Source organism: Terrapene carolina, unplaced genomic scaffold (assembly GCF_002925995.2).
Source record: "Terrapene carolina triunguis isolate 2854851 unplaced genomic scaffold, T_m_triunguis-2.0 Scaffold26, whole genome shotgun sequence".
In the NCBI taxonomy this organism is placed as follows: Eukaryota; Metazoa; Chordata; order Testudines; family Emydidae; genus Terrapene; species Terrapene triunguis.
In genome coordinates, this window is record NW_020664377.1 from 3,728,019 (window position 1) to 3,750,343 (window position 22,325).

Below are 22,325 nucleotides of genomic sequence, written 5' to 3' on the forward strand. Positions count from 1 at the left end.
CTCCTTGTTTTAAGATCCAAGGGGGGTTTGGATCTGTATTCACCAGGGAATTGGTGAAAGGTTTCTCAAGGCTTCCCAGGGAGGGAATCCATTGAGAATGGTGGCAGCGGGACCAGAGCTAAGCTGGTAGTTAAGCTTAGAAGTTTTCATGCAGGCCCCTACATTTGTACCCTAAAGTTCAAAGTGGGGATACAGCCTTGACATGGTCAGAAAAGTGACTATGTAAAAATGGCACCTTCTTACTCAACAGAGCTGCTCTCTTTGGCCCCAATTCAGCTAAACACTTAAGCAAATGCTTAACGTCAAGCACATGTCCTTTAATTGACTTCAGTGGGACTACTAATGTGCTAAAGGTTAAGCATGTGCTTAAATGCTTTGCTGAATTGGGGCCATGGAGAACAGAAGTACTTAGCTGAATCAGGGCTTAAATGTTCCAGGTAACATTTGCTTTCTCTACTGACAAATTTAATTTTTACTACTTTTTACTCCACTTAGTACTGCAGAGTCAATATGATTATGGAAGACTGAGTTGCATTCTATTCTATCTCATGCATCAACAACAGAATTTTTTACTGTTTTCTGATGGCAGAATTTCCATTATGGTGTTGAGGTAGGAGCTAAAAAAGTACTGTACAGCTTGACTTTCACATCACAAGGTGTTTGCAGAGCAGTTAGTAAAAAAAAAAAAAATTTAAACAGAGTAAATTGAGGTCTGCAGTATTTAAGAGACAACCCCCCCCCCAAACATAAACCTCCATGATGCTACTTTTACAGAGTCCCCTTTCAGAGTATACCTGCACTTTAAAATGAGGACTCCAGCTGGGTGTTCTTTCTCTTCTGTATTTTTAGCCACATAGTTTCAGCTGTGTTAGTTATATCCATACATCCTTCCAGATTATTCACATGGAAGGTACATTGGTCAATATATATATATATATATATATTTGATGCTGCCACTGAAGTCTCTAACTCCTTGATTTCTTGGCGGAATAATGGCAAGGGATCCAGGAATTCATCCAGGTTAGCAGAAGGTACTGGAATTCAAGGGTAAAATCCTGGTCCCACTGAAGTCAATGACAAAACTCCTAGGGTAAGGATTTCAACATAGGTTGCTTCAGTATTAGGTTGCAAAGGTGACACAGTCAGCTTCTATGACCAAACTCTCACGCTAAATAAATCTAGTAGATCTGGTTTTGATGCCTAATTCACCATTGATCTAGGTGATGTACAGTAAGTAATCTGCTCTTCCAGTTAAAAGAGATGGGCCCAAACCCAAATGCTGAACAATCTTGAACTGTGGGAAAGTTTTAATCTAGATCTACACTTTGCATCTTGTGCCAACCTCTTTAGCTAATACTTGTATTGTGCTGCTTAAAGCTATTCAGGGATGGCATGTGATTCCAAATGGGAGGGAAGAATGGTCTGAGTGGTCATGAATGTGACGAGAGGTGTCCATGAGATCATCTTTGTATTAAGATTTGGTCCACACTATGAAAAATTTGAGAACCACCTCAGAGAAAAACAAACAAACAAATTTTCAAATATTGCATCACAGAACTTATCTGAGGTGTAGTATCCTTATTATGTAAGGTTCCTTATTAACATGCTAGTTATTACTCTGGCTTATTTTTGGCAGTGTGGTCTAGTGGTTTAAGCATTGGGTTATATTTTATGTGATACACATGGAAAGTAGACTATTGAACAAATCTCAAGTTCTGAAATCAAGTGGTGTGGGCGGCACACAAAATCATGGCTACCTTTCACGAATGGGCCTAGCACATCCAATGATCTTGCACTCCTTTAAATCAATGGGAGTTTTGTTATTGACTTCCGTGGGTGTGAGAGCAGGCTCTAAGTTTGAGTCTAATTGTTTCCATTCAAATACTCATTTTAAATAACATATACTGTATATTAAGCCATTGGAAGGTAAAGGTGGAAGAGGAAAATGAGCCCCCAAAGATCTTACTTGTAAAGTTAGATGCTAAATTTAAGTCACAACAATAAAAATCTTGATTCCCCCGCCCCCAATTTCATTAACTACACTTTTTCATAGTCAGATACTACAACAGAAATCCATTTCCTCTAAGGGCTTGTCTACACTACCGCGGTAGTTCGACGGCTGGCAATCGAACTTCCGGGTTCGATTTATCGCGTCTGGTCTGGACGCGATAATTCGAACCAGGAAGTGCTCGCCGTCGACTGCGGTACTCCACCTCAGCGAGAGGAGTACCGCGGAGTCGACGGGGGAGCCTGCCTGCCGCGTGTGGACCGCGTCTGAACCGCGGTAAATTCGAACTAAGGTATGTCGACTTCAGCTACGTTATTCACGTAGCTGAAGTTGCGTACCTTAGATCGAATTGGGGTGTTAGTGTAGACCAGGCCTAAGTGACAGGTTGATGAATTTATCTGGTGGAAAGGATCTTAGATCATGTAATTTTCGAGGAGAGAAGATGAAACAGTCTGAAAATAGAGAAAGTAGTATTTAAAATAATTATATTCTAATATAAATCTGTTACAGAATTTGAGCTGTTGTTCTAACTTTTGAAAGTAAATTAGCAGTGACCTAAAGATTTGGGGAACAGAGATTATGTGACATATTTTCATATGGGTAAACAACAACTGTGCCTGCAAAAATACATACACACCTGTTACAAACTGCATTCCCTGCATTTGGTTTAAAAAAATTGGTAATAATATGCATGATACAAAGGAGTATCTTGGGGATAGGGGTGGCTCTATGTTTTTTGCCGCCCCAAGCACGGCAGTCAGGAGGCCTTCGGCGGCGTTCCTGCAGGTGATCTGCCGGTCCCGCGGCTTTGGCGTACCCGCTGCCAAATTGCTGCCGAAACCGCAGGACTGGCGGACCTCCCGCAGGCACGCTGCTGAAGGCTGCCTGACTGCCACCCTCGCAGGGACCGGCACGCCGCCCCCCGCGGCTTGCCGCTCCGGGCATGCACTTGCTACGCTGGTGCCTGGAGCCGCCCCTGCTTGGGGGAGACAACTGATGGAAGGGTGTGTAGTGTGTGGGAGAATTGATGGGGAAGAGAGGGATTATATGCAAATTTGTATCTGAATGTAAATACACTTTCTTTTTTTCTCTGGTGTTTGGGGGACTCCTGTAAGCAGGTTTGCTCAGAGCTGGGTGGTGAGGGAAACACAGAGATAGGATTTGAGCTGGGTCAATAGAGCATATGGACACTGGGGTCAGGCTGCCACTTTGTTCTCCAGGATTTCAGCTTTCGTTAAAAAAAAAAAAAAGTGTTAGCCATTATATTTGCAATGAAAATCTTCAGAATGTGAACAGAGTATAACTGATCCCATGTTATCCCACAGAAAGCTTGAAAGTATCTCTCTGAGATTTATGAACAACTCCTGTCATTCCAGTGAGGAGTTAATGAGATGCTAAATGATACTTTAAATGTCAACATTAATTATTTCACTGATGATGAAAGCATGAAAGAAAAGGAGGATAACATTATGGAGATCTGCTAAATCTACTACATTTTGACATTTGATTTCGCCATCCAGCTGTTGAAAGTAGTTGTGAGAATACCACTTTTGTTTTTTTTTAACTAGCAAATAAGGAGCAAAGTCAAAGGAGGCTAACAGAGCCCAGCAGGGCATCAGAACCTCACTGAGAAGCTAAGGAGAGCGTGCATTATTATAGTTTGAACATTTGTATAATCTACAGTGAGTAGGGTGAGGTTAAGGCAATTGAGTGTCCTAAATATACCATGACACAGGATTCCCCGAATCTCTGCCCCGGCACCATGACCAGCACAGTCCCCACTTGGAGTGGCAGGGAATTTTCCTACCCTGACAGATACTTAGAGGTAGGAGAGTGGCATAGGGCTCTCTTCTCTTCCCTAGGAAAGTAGGGGTGGGAATGGGTTTAGGCCCCATCTCCCAGGAGACAACTAGGCTAGGGTGCATCTGCTTGGGAAGGGTGGGCTATTGTTTCAGACTGTCTGCAGACTCAGGCAGACATTGCTGCTTGGTAACAGTCATTTCACATTGTCAAGCTTTTCTTCACAATCATGAGGGCTAGAAACTTACTTTTATGAAATGAAAGATAAGATTCTGATATAATCAGATGACTCCAGGAGCAGGGGCTCTAAGCACAGGCCTCTCTAGTTCCTATGTCTTAAAAGCTAAAAGTGAGGGATTGCAACTGGAGCAAAGCTTATGCAATGCATAGAGCTTGGAAGAATCTCTCTTTTTTCCTCAGTTTGACCCCCTAAGTCAGGGGTTCTCAAACTGGGGGTTGGGACCCCTAAGGGGGTAGCAAGGTTATTATATGGGGTCACGAGCTGTCAGCCTCCACCCCAAAGCCTCCAGCATTTATAATGGTGTTAAATATATAAACAAGTGTTTTTAATTTGGGGGAGGGGGGATTGCACTCAGAGGCTTGCTCTGTGAAAGGGGTCACCAGTACAATAGTTTGAGAACCACTGCCCTAAGTGAAGATGGAAGGTGGGGGCTGAGTGAAGTAGGAGGGAGGGGAGTATAGTTGCATGAAGTGGCTGATGGAGAGACAACTGGAAAGCTGGATGAGGTGCCATGTCAGCCTGGTTGTAGGGGAGGGAATGAGTTTTAAGCAGAAGATTTGGGTGCCTAGAGCAGTACGAGGTGACCTGAAAAGGGCAGATTGATAACTGGTGAACAAAGGAGTTAAGCTGGAAGCCCCAGGTGCTAATTGAGATACTGAAACAACAGAGGTAGTTTCTCTCCTGAATATCCCTGCTGAGGATATGCTTTCTGACACCCTTATTCACACTAAGCAGTGCTCTACCCCACAAGTACCCCACTGATATCAGTGAGACAATTTGAGGACTAAGATACTACCCACTGTAATGGGGCAGAATGAGACAGCCTCAGTGATTGAACACCAGTCTGAGATAGAACATCTCCAGCGTGTCCCTTAAAAAACCCTTGTATAGAAGAGGTTGGAGATCAAAAGGGAGACATAGGGCTCTGCCAAAACATCCTTACCTCCCCCTGCTGGTCTAAGGCAGGGGTTGGTCTTTGATCCAGTCACCATCCCAACTGCCATTTCAGAATATGCGTCTGAAGTCATGCCCACTCAGAGCAGAGGAAATCTGACTGCCAGAGAGAGGAGACAGGCAGCCTTTCCAGCCACTCGAGCCATAAGTGGGGCAGGGCGGAGGAAAAAAGAGTGGTGTGGTATGACAGGAGTTTGAGAAAATTGTTGTTCACCCCTTTTAAAGGGAGGGTGCAAGCTGTGAGCTATGCCAAGGTACAACAGCTGAGGGTCTACTCCCTAATAAATGTAACAGACAAGCATGATTTCATCACATGAAAAAAACCTTGGAATTTCCTGGCTATCCCAATCAGTTTAAATATGTGTGAATTAACTGAATTATGAAATAGAAGTGTTTTGAGTTTCTGGGTAATTTGGGGAGGAGGCAGGAACTAAATAATCCCAAAGCCTCAAGCGCAAAAACTGTGTACAGGCCAGGCCTTATTCAAGAGCAAATAAACAATGCAAGTAGTTATGTTTTTATATTTTAAATCATGGAGTGTCTTTCCACAATATTCTGGCTAGCTCCAAATCCACTTGCACATGCAAAGTTTCAGGAACCTCAGTGCTGAGGTGAAGCATTAATAGGCTGCTTCACACGTCTTCAAAAAAGTAAATTCCCATATTCCTTATCTCAACGCACAGATTAAAGAAAAAATAAACGTGAGAGGGCGATGGAGGTGACCCCCGCCTTCCGGGGGTTTTCTCTCGCTCATCTTTTGCACTTTCCCTCTGTGCTCCCGTGAGCTGGGCTCACTCCCAGCGCTCAGAAAGGTGGGCTGGAGATTCCCCGCTCCTGCCGGGACACCCGCGGTCTAAGAGCTTTCTAGAGGGGAGTTGTGCGACCTGCCCCACCCCGTGTGTGCGCAGAGCCACGTGGCTACACCCGGGAGCCCCAGCAAGTCCGCCTGTCACGGGCTGCCGGGGGCCCGAATCACTTATCACAACCCAGCGCAGGGGCCGCTGAGCCCGAGGCGGTGGCTCCTGACCGCGCAGCCCGACTCCGGCCCCGCTTTCACTGACGGGGGGGACCCAGGCACAGCCCCGCGACTGTCGCCTCCTTTGGCCCGGCGCGCGGGGGGGGGGGGTGCAGTAGGGAGTCTCCCTAGAGCAGCCCGGCTACTGCTCCCGCGGGCCAGGCGGAGGCCGCTGCCGGGGAGACCTTCTAGCATCGCAAGCGGCGTCCTCCGCGCGGCCCCCCTGAGGCTCCCCCGCCAGCGCGCGGGGCCGGAGACGCACCGCTCCCGCGGCGGGAGCCATGATTATCCGGCGGTGCCAGGGAGAACCACGCCCTACGCCCAGCCCCGGGGGGAGGGGCGGCTCTTCAACAACTGCTGCCCCCCGCCCCCGCATCGCCGCCGGAGCGGGCCCCGGGCCCCGTAGCGCGAGGGGCCCCGGTGTACGCTCTACCCCGCGAGCTAGAAACGCTCCCAGCTCCAGAGGAGCGGAACCCCCCGCCCCCCGACCTGCCGCTCCCCACCGTGCTCCCCCCTTGTTATTTAATGAATGCACACAAACTTGCTGTGCCTGAGTAACTGACAAAGCTCTCTGACTGACGAGACATTGTACCAATAGCAAGCAGATTCCCCACCAAATCCTGCCCCCTGGACATCCCCTGGACCAATGACGTGATGGCAGTTACGGGGCGGGCGCAGAGCGGGCCAACCAAGCTGGAGCGCAGTGGTGGAAGAGCGCTATGACTGACGTAAGTCAACAAAGGTCACGTGCAGCGCTGGGCAGGCGGCGATTGGCTGGACGGACCCGGGCGGGCGGGGGGGCAAGGGGGTCACGGTGGCGGCGTGGGGTTCGCTGTGTGACACAATTACAACAACTTTGTGCAGCTGCTGGGGAAGTTTGTACAGGCAACAAATATACCCTGCGCGGGCGGGCGGGGGGACCCTGTCACCCCGACTCCACTCACCCCGCGCCGCCGGGGCCAGCAGCGCAGCAGCGATGTAAACACGGCTCCGCCGCCATCGCCGCCTGCAGCCTCCTCCTCTTCTTCCTCCTCCCCCCGAGCCTCCAGCGCTGGGGCGCTCTTCCCCCTCCCTCCTCCTCCGAGCTGCGGGGCTTCCCCCCGCCTCCCTCCCTCCCCCTCCCTGCCGGCTGTTGTTGTTGTAATAAAAGTTGTGGTGTGTGTGTCGGGCGCCCCGCCCCGCCCGGCACTGGGGGGCGTTGGGGGCGCGCCGGGGGGGCGGTTGTGATTGTGAGTTAATTACGCTGCGTTTCCATGAAATCGTGCGGAGTGTCGCTCGCCGCCGCTGCCGCCGCCTCTGCTGCTCCTTTCGGTGATGAGGAAAAGAAAATGGCGGCGGGGAAAGCGAACGGCCAGAGCGAGGAGGACTTCGCCAGCCTGACAGCCGAGGAGAGAGCAGCCCTCTCCGGCCTCGACAGGTACCCGCGCCCCCCCCCGCCTCCGTGTCCCGCCGCTCTCCCCTCCCTGCCGCGGCGCCCAGCTCGGGCAGGGCCAGGGCGCCCGTCTCCGTGCGGGGCTTGTGCGGGCTCCCGGCCGGCCGCGCTCTGTCAGCGAGCCCGTGCGGGGGCTTCTCCCTGACTAACGCTGCGCCTTGTGCTTCTCTCCCCCTCCCGCTCCCCCTCCGCAGCCGAGTCTTCGGGTTTCTGAGGCTTCATGAAGATGGCGCCAGAACGAAGGCCTTGCTGTTAAAGGTAAGAGGATGGGGGGAGGAGGGAGCCAGCCCAGCCCCGCCACCCTCCCCCCGAGCCTGCACGGCGTGTGTGTGCGCGTGGGCATGGGGTGGCACCGCCACAGCCCGGGGGGAGAGACGCGCTGGGGCACTGCGCTCCCCCCTGGCCTACGGGCTCGCCCCTCGCCTCTCTCCTGGCGCTCCGTGTGTGTTAGGAGCCCTCCCCCGCCCCGCCGGGCACATACAGCCCGGAGCTGCCCCCCGAGCGCACGTACAGCCCGGGGAGCGGGCACGGAGCGCGGCCTGCGGCTTCTCTCAGGCACTTTCTGGGGCTTGCTCAGAACTGGGACGGAAAGTGCCTGCGCGTCAGGCCGGAGTCTCCGGCTCTGGAGCAAGCGGCGAGGAGCGCGGGGTGGCCCGAGAGGGTGGGTGTGCGGCGCTGCTGACGTTGGTTTCCCTCGGACCCTCCCTAGTGATTTTAACCCCGTTTGTATTGGGCTCAGGCTGCGCGCTCCCTGCCAAATCCCGGGCCTGCGCCCCTCACCCCGCTGTTGGCTGGAGCGGCGGAAACGCGGCCTCTTGGGTTGGGATCGCTCTAGTGCGGGAGTTGTGTGTCGCTTCGGAGTCAGTCGCTAAGTGACTTGTTTGTTGGCTGGATCCAGCTGCCTGAAATGTGTAACTTGTAGCGGAGTGACTCCCCGGCTGCCCCGCTCCTGCGCTGCTCCTAGGGAATGGCACAGTCTGGAGCCTGCCTGGTCTTTATACGCACACGTTTGTTTCTGTGAAAAGTTGTTGGCCCTGTCATTTAGTTAAGTAATGGCTGCTCCTGTCGGCCCAAGATGGCCGGACAGGGAGGAGAAAGAGAAAGGGGAGGGGGGAGGTAAACAGGGAAATAAATAGTAGGAATGAATATACACATCGGCTGAAATGTGTAACCCCCCACTGTGGTTAAGGCAAACTCTCTTGCGCATTGCAAGATTCTTCTCGTTGCTTTCCTAAATACAGCGTTTGCAGAGCTGGCATAATCCTTATCAACCTGTAGCACATTTAGCTCCCCATCCACAAGCTAGTGACAAAGGCTGTGCAGCTGGAGTATCTGTCAGTTTGTATCTTAAGACTGAAAACAGGAGGAAAACATTTGTGTACAAAATAATTGGAACCCATTAATAGATAGCCCCGTTGCAGCAATAGATATTGAGCTATTTGATATTCCTCTGGTTTCTACGTTGGATTTAGTAGCTTTGCATTTGACACTTCTCTCATCCTATTGTGTCCATGCTGGATGCGAATGTTTTTACATGAATATGTCCTTTCCATTATTCTTGTCTGATTTTCAAACCATATCTCCAAGTGTGTTGAATTCAGTATTTAAGGCCTCAATATAGGGTAAATTTCTTTCTGGCATAATGGCAAAGCTTAATATTAGAATTTTTTCAAAAACATTTTTCTTTGAGCTTATGTTTTACAAAATAAGGTTTTGCTTGTTGCTTATGAGTTTAAAGTTTTTGACAAACTTTTCAATATATCTATGAGATGGGAGCATGACATCAAATCACTTACATCTTTATTATTTTAATTGACATCTAATATGTAGATGTTATAATAGGAACCTTTAAATAGTACTGAGAATCACTAGAAACTGACTTTGAGGTGGAGTTTGAGAACACTTAAAAAAAAAAAAAAATTAGGATGTTTATGCTGTTCCTTACAGGTCTCTTGCAACTTCAGTACATTACCTTGTAGTTTGTGTTTTGTGAAATCAAGTAGTAAAGCAAATTCAATTCTAACCGCTAAGATTTGATTCTTGCCATCCTGTGTATTTGTATTTTAATTGATGAATTTAGTGTTTAGTGTTTATATGGCAATATGTCTGATACAATAATATAATGTGGTATATTTTGTGACTTTTGAAGCAGACTTCTACAAATGCGTTAGATGTTACCTTTTTATTATGTGAACACATGAAGTCTGTAAAATTAATATAAATAGGCAAATATCCCAATCTTCTATCTGAATTTTCCTTGTAACATTTTCTGGCTCTGCATACTGGAAATACGTAAGATGCAGGTTACCTTGCGAAATGATTTCTGACTAAAATTTGTCATTTAGAAATGACAAATCAAGAGAATTATTTGGAGAGTAAAAGAATCAGAATGTTACTATTCAATACAAAGTATTTGGCAAGAAATTCATGCAAAAAAGTTTCATTCTATTTACAAATTTAGCTTGTGTTACTTCAAGATTGTTTAAGTTACTGTCCTAGCATGATTCAAAGTTAATATAGTTTAAGATGCACTACTTATGCTCTGGTCACTTCTCGCATGTGAAGCTTACATATATACTGTTCGATCTAGCCTTGCACTGGGAGGGATTTAGGCTGGATGACAGAACAGGTCATCAACATTTGATAGGTAATTTTTTATTGCTAGAAGTGACATAACAGCCATGTATTTTGCTGTAACCTGCAATTCTGTTGTACTGTTCCTGGAGTTAGAATAATTTAATTAAGTCTGTGCATGAAAGAACAATAGCTAACAAAACTCCTAGACTCTCTAGTTATGAAATCCTATCTGCATAATTCAGAATTCACTAGCCAAAACATTAAGGACTCTGTTGTGCTGTTTACTCAGTCGCACATTGGGAGAAGCGTGGAGTCATATTGTTTCAGGAGGAGTTCAAGGAGGAATTGTCTTAGAGTATATCTACATTGCTTTTAAAAACCACAGCTGGCCCGTGCCAGCTAACTCGGGATTGGGCTAAGGGGCTGTTTAATTGTGGTGTAGATGTTCGGGCTCGCACTGGAATCCAGGTTCTAGGGACCCCTGTGAGGTGGGAGGTTCCCAGAGCATGGGCTGCAGAGCCCAAACTCTACACTGCAATTAAACAGCCCCTTATTCTGAGTCAACTGGCACAGTCCAGCTGCGGGTGTCTAATTGCAGTGTAGACATACCCTTAGAGGCAGAATTCTTACTGATGTTCCCATTCATAGAAGGTGGTTGCAATGTGACTACCCCTCCTATGTCTGTCAAGCTCTACTGGCTAGAGTGCGAAGAAGGTTAGGATCATGGTCCTCCTTATTTCTGATAGCCTCCCTGAGACTAAAATAATTCTCAAAGGAAAGGGGGAAGACAGTCCTGTGTTCCACCTAGGAGGGAGTTTACTCCTTTCTCCCTCTGAGCACTTGCTGAGAATAAGGATTATAGTCTGACACTAGAGGTCCTGTCTTGTAAGGTGGTAATGCTCTGTAGGATGTGTCATTGTAGAATGAATTTCATTGGGTGCTGCCCTCACACTTAACAAATCAGAATGGTGTGTATATTATAACATTGGACCCACACACCTTGTGTTCTGTGGTATATTGAAAGTCTGGTCTAGAGTAGATGCATGTTATGTCACTGAACAATGTATTGCATGCATTATAGGCTGGACAAAATTGAAACTTTGATGTATTATGTAATTGTGTATTTTGGCATTATTGTGTGGTGATATAAAACTGAAGAATTACTGTTTTCAAAACTTTCAACTTTATTTTGCAACAATGAATCCTGAAAATATTAGTTTGGAAGGTGTGCTTTCAATCTCTGCGATTAGTATGGCTTTTTATGGGGCGGGGAGAGCCTGGGTATAGGATGGAAGGCTCTTGTATCCTAATTGAAATGCTGAGATCCTTGTTACTGGTGCACTGAAACCAGTTTTATAGGAAATATCTCTCAGCTGTTCACTAGAAGGTCAGACATGAAGGTGCAAAAGGCACTCTTTGGTATCTTGATGTCTCCAGTAGTTTGAATACATCTGATACTTTCCTTCCCTTGTTCCTGCTTTTCTCAGGTAGTGAAGGCTTAAAAAAATGCTTGGAGGAGAAGGGAAGAGTTATAATATTGGAATTAGATTGCAAGGGGAGCCCTTATTAATGTTCTTGTGGTATTTAGTCAAAGTTGACATTTATTCCTCGTGACAAACCTTCATTTAATAAAATGTAATTGTTTGGCTTTTGTATTAGAATTCTGCAGCTTATGTAATATATTGGGTTCAGGACTGTTACTAACTCCCCTATTCATTGAGTCTAATCAATTTGGAATATACTGTTCAAAATCAAACATGTTATTATTTAAAGACAAGCAACTTTGAAGTCTAATTGATTAAAAAAGTAAAAGTAGTTTCATATACTACATCTGTGCTTCAGTCTCCTTCACAAGTTTTATACAATTTCTATTATGAAAGAGTTTGCATCTCCCCTGTTGTGAAGACGCCCCACGCAAACAGGGAAAAATAATTAAGTAGCTATGTGCAGTGCTATCAAATGCACAAAACACAATATTCTTTCCCTGTGCTGATCTTTCCATTATTCTTATGCTAGGTATTACTTGTAGCAGTGTGTTTACAAATATTTTACTGCCAGTGTGAATTAAGTTGACTGTATCCCTTTAATGCTGGCTGTCAATTTTCTGCTAACATATAATTCAGCATCCTTATTTTTTAATTATAGCAGAGTGCTTGAAAAGTAGTTAAGGAAAATATTTTAGTAGAAAAATCTAAGTGTAGTACAGTGACTTATTTTTGAGCCTTTTAAAAAAATCTTTTGGATTAATTTGTTTTCACCGGAACAGAAGAGAAACATTTGCTTTAAAATAATTACACTGCTTGTCTAATATAATGGCAGTGCTGGGAGCAGGGGAACTTGGGTATTGGTACCATGAGACTTGTGTAAAAGTGCTCTAAAGAGGGGGTGGTGTAATCCATGTTCTGTAAATTATTACTGAGCTGTTGCTTCATAGATCATGTTAATAAATTCCAAATTTTCCTTATGTTTATTAAAATCAATTGTCTAACATGCTTATATGAATGTGGAGGAAGGTGAAGCAAGTTACAATTTTGCAAGCAGTACCATACCTGGAAACTTGAGTTGCTGGTCTTGTTTTGAAGTATCTTGAGCAGTTTGAAGTAAAATCCTACAAGTAAAATTTCTTAGATATTGGAAGTGGGTGTATGGATTTCAGATTGGTTGGTTGTCTTTCTGTATTCCAGGTCTGCTTGAGCTTAAAGGCATAGATTTTTAAAAAAGCCCCAGTGGAAGAAATGGTTGAATATGTTCCATTATTCCTGGGTGTACAGTATTCTATTTTAAAACATTTTTAAAAAATAAGTGTGTGTAGACACTTACTTTACTTAAAGGGTGCAATATTCCTCTGTCATGTTTGTAGGTCTGATGCTTCATCTGTTACAAAATATTGACTTATTCAACAAATCAATGTTGTTAGCTCTCAAGGTTTGTGCATGTTCAAAAAGTTTTAGTACTCGATGTAGCATAAGTAGTGTTTGAATTTCAGCCAGATTTCTTGTCATAAATCAAGAGAGGCGTTATGGACATTAGTGTGGAATAATATAAATAAGATACTCTAGCTCATTTTTGTAGCTTTCCAAATGTCATATGGTATGAGTATTGCTGTTACAGTAGTGCCTAGAGGCTGCGACAGATTTTGAGGGTGGGGAGGGGGCATTGTGCTAGTTGATATGCATATACTACTCCTGGGGGCATTCTGTGCCAAAAAAATTAAAAATTCTGTGCACAATATTTTAGAATTCTGCAAATTTTATTTATCAAAATAACACTACCAAAATAATTGAAACTGGTGTGATTATGTAATTTATTTAAAAATACCTGTCAGGAAGTATGTCTGAGCAGCGAGTTAAAGAAACCCCTAGGACAGCTTGCTTCCAGTTTCTCTGTCACCTTCTACCCTCCAGAGCCCTCCCTGGGTGCCAGACACTCACAACCCCTCCCCCCAGCACAGACACCTACTCCCCCTGCCCCCACCTGAGACCAGCTGCGGCCCCCCCGCTCCAGCCCAGACACTCACACCCTCTAACCCCTAGGACCAGGAATCCAGAGGGAGAAACAGCCTGATGTTGGGTCCTGGGCTTACACGGAGTTTCCTGTGCGCTGCTGCCTCTTTCCTTCAGGGCGTGCTGGGAACTGCAGCTGCTGGGAACCTTCCAGCTCCCACCCCATGTCTTCTATTTGCGAGCTGGGCTCTGCCAGGTCCAGTGGCCCTTAGTAGTGGGCAACATCTCTGCAGCCCATTTCTGTGGGTGGCGGGGATGGTAATTCTGCGTGCACAACATTAATTTCTGCAAAATTCTGCATTGCGCAGTGGCACAGAATTTCCCAAGGAGTAATATACATAATGCAGTACTTACCCTGAAATCTTTTTCTAAAAGAGATGCTCTGGTTCAAACAGGAATTATTTTGAGGAAGTTCTACAGCCTGTTATGCAGGAGGTCAGACTAGATCAGTGGTTCTGAAGCCGTGGACTGCTTCCTGCCCAATCAGCACATAGCTGTGTCCCGTGTGACATCTTCAGGGCCATACAGGTAGTATATATATATTTGTGTGGATGCAGGCCACATAACACAGAGAGCTGCATATACGGCCCACAATGGTAAATAGGTTGAGAATCACTCAACTAGATTATATTGGTATCTTCTGGCCTTAAAATCTATGAACATTTTACATTGAAAATAGATATGCCAGGCAAGGATAGTGGGAGGGGAAGAAATGGAAGTAGTATCATTTAACAGATGGTGAGTTGAAGCACAGCGAGAGTAGGTAACTTTCCTGAGGTCACACAGGAAATGTGTGGCAAAGATGGGAATAAAACCCAGGTATGTTGAATTCCAGCCCGGTATCATAATCATAACGCTTCCTTCCTTTGAGCTGTGTATAGGTGTATTCATGATACTAATGGAGTCTGGCTTTAAAGGAGGAGAAATACAAAATAGTCCATGTAAAATCGCAAAATCTCAAATCTATTTCTGAAATTCTTTAAACGCGCTATCTCTCTCTCTCTCTCTCTCTCTCTCTCTCTAATCTGTCTATCTAAAAAAAATAACCAAATGGTGCAGAGTTTGTCTATCTTCATCTCGGATGATGTTGTTAACTCACTTGTGTCTTTGCCATTTGTGGGTAAATGTGGTCACTTGACTCTCGTGAGCCTTTGTATGATCCTGTTATTCCAGACTTGGAAGGGACCTCAGGAGGTCATCTAGTCCAACCCCCTGCTCAAAGCAGGACCAATCCCCAGATCCCTAAATGGCTTCCTCAAGGATTGAACTCACAACCCTGGATTTAGCAGGCCAATGCTCAAACCACTGAGCTATCCCTCCCCCATTGATGTGAATCTGTTAGGCGTATTACTTTTCAGTAGCAAGGCCACAAATATGTGTTATGCATGTCTTCTGAAATGAGTGCTGATAGTATGGTCTGAAAAGTTCATTCATATATTCAGAATATGGCACTTATTAAATAGAAAATATTCTAGACATGTTTAAAGACTTGTTGGTTATCCTTTGCATCCCTCTGCTTGTAAAGCCGTTTGCTTTACTTAATCAGTTCAACTGTACAAAGATTGGGGGAAGCCATAAAAACAGATTTTTTTTTCTTTCTTTCTACCGTGTTATGATTTTAAGGTCTGATATCTCAGGACCTTCCAGGACTATAAGCATGTGCTGTAACCCACTGGCAGCCTGTATCCCATAGGAAATTTACACCATTGAAAGGGTTGAATTCCCATTTCCAGCCCTAAGAAATCACGAAGTATCCACCTTTAAACCTATCATTGGTTCATTGCTGATTGTTACTGGTCCTAGGCAACAAGTAGATGCAACTTTGTTGGGAAATTCTGCAGTTGTGAGGCTGAAGGGAAGAGAAAATGCTTATCTGATAGATTGTGAATAGTTTTAAAACAACCATTTTATTTTTAACAGACTTGGGGCATTACACTAAGTCCTGATGAGATGAATTAATGGATAGAGGACAGGTGAGGCTATCAAAGGTGTTAAATTTGTTGAACCAGGTGATACCTTTTTCTCTCTTTTTGAAAATATGTTAATGGCCTACCATTATCACATGGATTCATACTCACAGTACACCTCTACCCCGATATAACACGAATTCTGATATAACTCGGTAAAGCAGTGCTCCGGGGGGGCGGGGCTGCGCACTCCGGCGGATCAAAGCAAGTTCGATATAACGCGGTTTCACCTATAATGCGGTAAGATTTTTTGGCTCCCGAGGACAGCGTTGTATCGAGGTAGAGGTGTATTTATCCCCCATATATTGTATCTGCATGGTTCCTGTCCCCTCCTACCCTTCAAATGTTGATTTTGTTTCTTCCCTAAACTACAATGAATATTACCCTTTCTTTTGTTTAGGTTCTGGAATTGTGGTGTTTTGATTAGAAAAATTGGAATATCATGTCTAATTTCTTACTTTAAATAATATTTAAATGACACTTGCTCAGTGAACCTTGGCATGCTGCTAGTGTTTTTCAGGCAGCCAGCTAGTCAAAGGATCCAAAGGAGAAACTTTTATAAATGGAGATTAATAGTGCCCTCCTAATCACCAGAATACTCATTTGAATCTTTTAGAATAATTGAAATACTGTCCTTGGTTCCATGTGTGCAGCCCGAAGAAGGGTGGTGGGGTTGTATCGGTGTCACACTAAGTGCATAAATTGGCCTGCAGAATCTTTACTGTTACGGTAAGAGAGAGGTGCTGTACTCTGAGCCCAGTTTTACTTCGTAGGCCTCAGACGTTTGGGGGTGGTGGGAGGAAGTATATAAATTTTTTTTTTTTTTTTTTTTACATAAAAGGAACAAACGATCTAGAACTAGACACAATAAACAAGGAGCAATGCAATGTCATTTTAAAATCAGTTTTTGAATAGAGGCCTTAACCTAGAAAATTTTGGAGGATCATTCTGCTTGAAGATTTAAATATATCAAGTATTTGTTTAAGGCCCTATCAACAGTTGTTACTTTTATCTGAGACTTTAAGTTTTATGCCTTTAAAATCAAGTATGTCTCCATAGTGGACTGATGTTTTTTATATTGGATCCTATTTTCTCTCTTTACAGGGAATGATATAAGAACATCTCCACTTATAAACAGGCTACTGAATTCATGAACAGGAAAAGCCCCTAAGCATACTTTGGGGTATTAAACAATATTCTTGCACTGATAATAGTGCATAACATTCTCTGTTCTCATTTTTTGCATTAGTGGATAACAGAACTGTTTTGGCTAAATATTTTTCTTGTATCTATAATTGTGTAACAAGATCATAGGGGACATCTTGTGCATTCGATATGTGGAATTAAGAGCTAGTGTATATAGTTATAAGAGAAATGACTTGGTTTTTATGAACTGATATGTCTAGAATGATGTGTATCAGCATTTTCGTTTTCTTTATGGTCATGTTAAGAACTATTGTTGAAGTGGCTCTGCATATAAGACCAAATGCCTTCTCCAAGAACTTTGTTTGCAGGACTGAATCACTATCCAAAATAAGTTTAATATTCTGTTCTAGATCAAATTAAACAGTGAATAAATTTTTCATGGAATTTCAGATAGTATTTTGGGAATTGAGGTGCTCTTTAGGTTTTTAAAATATTGTTTAAAATTGGTCAAAAGATGCATAATGGCATCCACTATAGAAACACTAGACCTTTTCTGTAGTCATGTAGACCTGCATCTTTTAAACTGAAAAAGTTAGTGAAGATGGTTACTAAAAGCTCTATATTTTATAGTCTGTCAGGCTTGAAAAGCTCACTTGCCCAAGAATTTGGATCACCTTAGTGAGTTGGGACTAATGAGCAGAGCTTCTGGCTCACTTCCCTCTGAAGGCAGGGGACAAGCCTGGGAACACAAGCTGTCCAGGTGCTGCTGCACATTGAAGAGGAGTGCCACTGCCCTTTTTTAAGGACGAGAAGTGGGAACTGGGATATTTGGGCTGTCTTGGGAGGCATGGGAGAGATGCAGCACCTGAGCAAGTTGGGGGGCAGGGGGGAGGGAGAGTGTACAGCAAAAGGTGCCAGAATGACTTTCAGTACAGACTCCTAAGTGTGTCTCTTGTGTACCTGCCCATGTTTCATACTGCTATGGAGAAGAACTGGCCCTAGAGGGGAAGGAACACACATGGAAGGGCCTAAGCTGAATGCAGCGTGGCCTGCATTTGGAGCCACTGTTAGCTGAACCTAGGCCTCCCTCTGCTTTGTGGGAAGGAAGAGGAGAGTGGATGGAGTCTCTGCCTTCCAGGAAGGAATTGGGGGGAGAAGATCCTACTGAGGAGAGGAAGAAATCCCCCTATGAGAGGTATCAACAGACAAGAGAGGCTGAAATGGAGTTATTTTGCTAAATGGATGGGGAGGAGGGTGTCATAGGGAGGGGAAGAAAGCATGGAAGAGATTGGTGCTGTACACCTTTACAGGTTGCTGGCCTCCTACCTTCTTGCTGTCTGAGTTAGTTAACTTGCCTGCAGTGTTGTTCCCTACCTCAGTAGGTGCACTGGCAAGATTAATAAGAACGAAGTATACATACATAACAAGATTAGGAGGGGCAGAAGAAAAGATGGATGGGAGATAGTGGAGTTGTGTGTGGAACACCACGAAGGGGGAGGTAGGGAAGTCATTCATTTTGCCCTGGACCCTATAAATCCTGAATATAGCATGGCTGATGTCATTTTTCTCCTGCCTCTGAAGCAAGAGAGCAAGCCTAAGAGCAGAGCAACTGAGGGACAACTGCTCTTAAGAGGAAAGGATGGAGGCAAAATAAAGCAGGCTAAATGCTGCTGCTGTTTTTTAAGAGTGAAGTTGGAGCAGAGCAGCTCAGGTGTTGCTGCCTTTTCTTCGGGATGGAAGGGAAAGCCAAGGAAAAGAAAATGTCAGGCTCTTTTGTTAAACTTGGAGGGTGGGGGAAGGTCAATATAGGGGTTTAGGTGGTTATGATATGAGGTGGGTGAAAGAGGAAAGGATTGAGTAGATTTTAAATGTGCAGTTGGGATTTTTGTAGGGGAGAAGGAAGGAGAGCCAGAAAATACAGTGGAATAGATTAATAGGTGGAAAACAGATCACAATGGAGAAGGGGGGGAGGAGAGAAGGAAAACTGAATACCACACACACAGCAATGCTGAAAGATGCCACATGATCTGTAATAGGACAGAAAAGAAGAGGGAAGAAATTCTAACAGTACAACAGTTAGCTATATTTGTTAAATAGAAGTTCCCCTATTAAATACAGAAAAGAATAAACCGTATGCAGCTTCTGTTCTTAACATTTCATGGTTTTGGGCTTTGGTATGAAAGGAGTCATCTAGGTATTTTTCATCTGTATATTAGGCTGTCCTCAGACTTATGAGGGTTGGAAATATTTCAAGCATGAAACTTTGTATTTCTGAAACCTTAATGTTTGAATGTTGAATTTCCCAAAGGAAAGGGAATATAAGATTGATAAAGAGGAGCTACTCACGTTTTAAAGATGACTTGCAAAGGAGAGGAAAAAATTAGATTTCTGTCCTTTTGTGCTACATTATGATGCACAAAGCCTGACATTTTTTAAAAATTGCTTGTTTTGATAAGTTCAAGTCTTTGCGTTACAAGAGTGAATAAAGGAAAAAAAATGCATATAATTTTACACTTGTAAGTTTCTGAAAAATTCCTGCATAAAAAGCTGATGTTGAAACTTGGTTGTCAGTGACGGTTACTATCCTGCCATGAATTCAAAACGGATTAAGAGAAGTCAGCAGGAATAAGTTACCTATTCTTTAAGAGTTGCTTTAAAAATCTGAAATCCAAGAAATTGTATATGTACAAACATCAAACACTGGACAGTATAGAAATTTATGTGTAAACCGACCTCCTCTGAGGTCTTAAACAGAACCCCCGCAATGCACCTTTGGTATAGTAGTACACAATTTTTAGTCAGATGGCTATAGGTCTGGTGAAATTAGTCTGGGGGGGAAAGGGAGAGACGTGTACCAAAACTTGGGTCATAATGAAAGCCTAGTCCCTATCTTAACTACAGAGCTGACCTGGCAGAGGAGGTTAATAGTAAAAATTTGAATGCTTATTTTGCTTAGTTATGGGTAGTAGGGATTGTGAGAAACTTCAGGAAGCTCTGACACCTTCATAATGTAACTGCCGCAATGATACTGAATTGCATAATTAGACTATCAGAATCCATAAGTAAAAGTGGCAGGCACAAGTAAGGATATGTGTTCAACCTTAAAAGGGCCACTTAAAAAATAACTTTCAGGTACTAAACATGTCAAACGACAAAAACTAGCAGGGGACTTGAAGTTGACACTGTCCCTTTTTACGCTTTGCATTTCTTGCTTCCAGTGCAGACAACCAAGATCTTCCAGGGAAAGCCCAGGTGTGACAGACTGAGCTGAATTCACTCTATCCTCATCTTTCTGATAGCAAAGCCAGGGAAACCCTGCCCCCAATACATTGGGATTTACTTCTTTTGCGGAATCCCCATAACAGATAAGTAGGAATTTTCCAGCACTGAGAAACCACAGCTATTGTAGGGTGTGAGTAAGCCAATGTACAGACTCACCAGCTGGGGAAAGAAAAATAAATCCCACCTATAGGACATTTCACATCCTTTCCTCGGGGCTTGCTTTTTTTTTTTTCTTTTTTTCCCCTTAAAAACAACTCAAAACCAGAACACATCAAATTCAGACTAGTGGGTAATAATTACCTGAGGCCTTTCCAGCTTCAACCAGTTGAGAGGAGAGAGGACATACCCTTACCTATTGCAATGGTTTTCAGCCCTTTTTTTTTTTTTTTTTTCCCCCTGTGCGGACCAGTAAAACATGGCAGTATGGACCCTTTTCAAAATCTTAGACATAGTCTGCAGATACTGGGGGTCTGCAGACCACAGGTTGAAAACCACTGCCCTATCACAACCTCTTTTGCACCGGGGAGAGATGCCTCTTACCTGGCCCTGAGCTGCTGCGGCAAGAGAGGGCTGCGGGGAGTCCTCTCTCTCCCCACCGCCGCTTGCACTCAAATCCTCTGGCCCAATCCTGAGCCCCCTGCTGAGCCCCTCACCCCAGAGCCTTCACCCTGAGCCAGAGCCCTCATGCCCTGAACCCAACCCTCTGCTCCAGCCCTGAGCCCCCTCCTGCACCCTGAACCCCTCATCCCCAGCCCACCCCAGTCTGCACCCCCAGCCAGAACCCTCATTTTCCCCCCCGACCCCAACCCTCTGCCCTAGCCCTGAGCTCCCATCCCCAGCCAGAGCACTCACCCCGCACCCCAACGCTCTGCCTCAGTCCTGATCCCCCTCTCACACTCTGAACCCCTCGGCCCCACCACATGAATTTTGTTGTGCGCACCAATATGTGCACATAACAAAATTCATTCTGCACATGGACGTAAAAAATTAGCGGGAACACTGCTCATAACGTCCCCTTGCCTCTATACCCTCTACAGCATACCATCCCGTGTTGCCCAATTCCCTATGTCCTGTTACCCCCTTTGCCAAACACTGCTCAACTATTTAATTTTTTTATTGTATAAGAAAATCCTAACTTTTACAAAGCAGTTTCTATAGCAGGGGTAGGCAACCTATGGCACGCGTGCCAAATGCGGCACGTGAGCTGATTTTCAGTGGCATTCACACTGCCCGGGTCCTGGCCACCGGTCCAGAGGGCTTTGCATTTTAATTTAATTTTAAATGAAGCTTCTTAAACATTTTAAAAACCTTATTTACTTTACAAACAACAATAGTTTAGTTATATATTGTAGACTTATAGAAAGAGACCTTCTAAAATCGATAAAATGTATTACCGGAACGTGAAACCTTAAATTAGAGTAAATAAATGAAGACTTGGCACACTACTTCCGAAAGGTTGCCGACTCCTGTTCTGTAGGTTAGTTAAATTACAGGTAAAGTTGATCAGACATACTACTTCACCTGTCTTTTTAGAAGAAGAATCCTAAATGATTTTTTTTTTAAATGTAACCCATTTAAAAACGAAGGAAATTTAAATTGAGGTGCCCAAAGAAGACATGATAGTACAGTTCAGGCACTGGATTAGGACTCAGATCTCTTGTGTTGGGCAATGTACTTAATCTTTGTTTCTTACTTCCACTTTGGAAAATGGGATACTTCTTTTTTCTTAACCTTTATATGTCATATGTAGTTAGTTTGTAAATTCTTCTGTGTAATGACTGCTTCTTCCTCTGTGTGCGTACTGTACCTGGTGCCGTGGGGCCTTGATCATGGCTGTAGCCTCTAGTTGCTATTGTGATTCAAATTATAAGGTTTGATTTTTTTTTTAGCACAAATAACTCCCCCATGCTTTCTGAAATACACATAATCATTGGTGAGGTCACCCAGACAACCTTAAATCTGGCCTAATAATGTAATCCAGAAACCAAGACAGCCTTATCTGTCAATCACCCTTTCAGCTCAAATGACGATAAAAACTATATAATATTGAACTTATTTATGCATTGATTGCACAGACTATAGCTGTGGTTATGACCAAATACTCTCCATAGAAAAGCGCATTGTTAAAATGATGTCTTTTAAGGGAAGTAGTGTATTGAGTGCTATTATTTGCTACCATTCACACAGGGCTTATCTGTCACCAATTATATAAGTGTTCCAGATACTGTATCTAAAATTCCTAGATCAGGATCATGGAAAAATTACTTGAGGGGGGGGAAATAATCTGTATTGATAAAGCATCGGGCTTAACAGACGACTACATTTGTAGCTTTTCTAAAATATATTTCTACAGTCTAAAAATGTCCACCTGCAAAACTGTATGGTATCTTCTCATATCTA

At 44.2% G+C, this 22,325-nt stretch overlaps 1 protein-coding gene across 8 annotated transcripts in view; it reads left to right on the plus strand.

Annotated features, from left to right (window-relative positions):
• Positions 1-7,162: 7,162 nt before the first annotated feature.
• LOC113406352 (lysine-specific demethylase 6A) overlaps positions 7,163-22,325 on the plus strand; it is a 283,935-nt gene continuing 268,772 nt past the window's right edge. For 7 of the 8 annotated variants that reach the window (XM_026650736.1, XM_026650746.1, XM_026650739.1 and 4 more), the window contains exons 1-2: positions 7,163-7,435; positions 7,645-7,708. In XM_026650736.1, the coding sequence (XP_026506521.1) occupies positions 7,272-7,435; positions 7,645-7,708 (228 nt within the window). In that variant the 5' untranslated portion in view covers positions 7,163-7,271. Of the gene's footprint in view, positions 7,436-7,644; positions 7,709-8,050; positions 8,112-22,325 lie in introns of those variants that run through there. The other variant, XM_026650767.2, reaches the window with a different exon arrangement.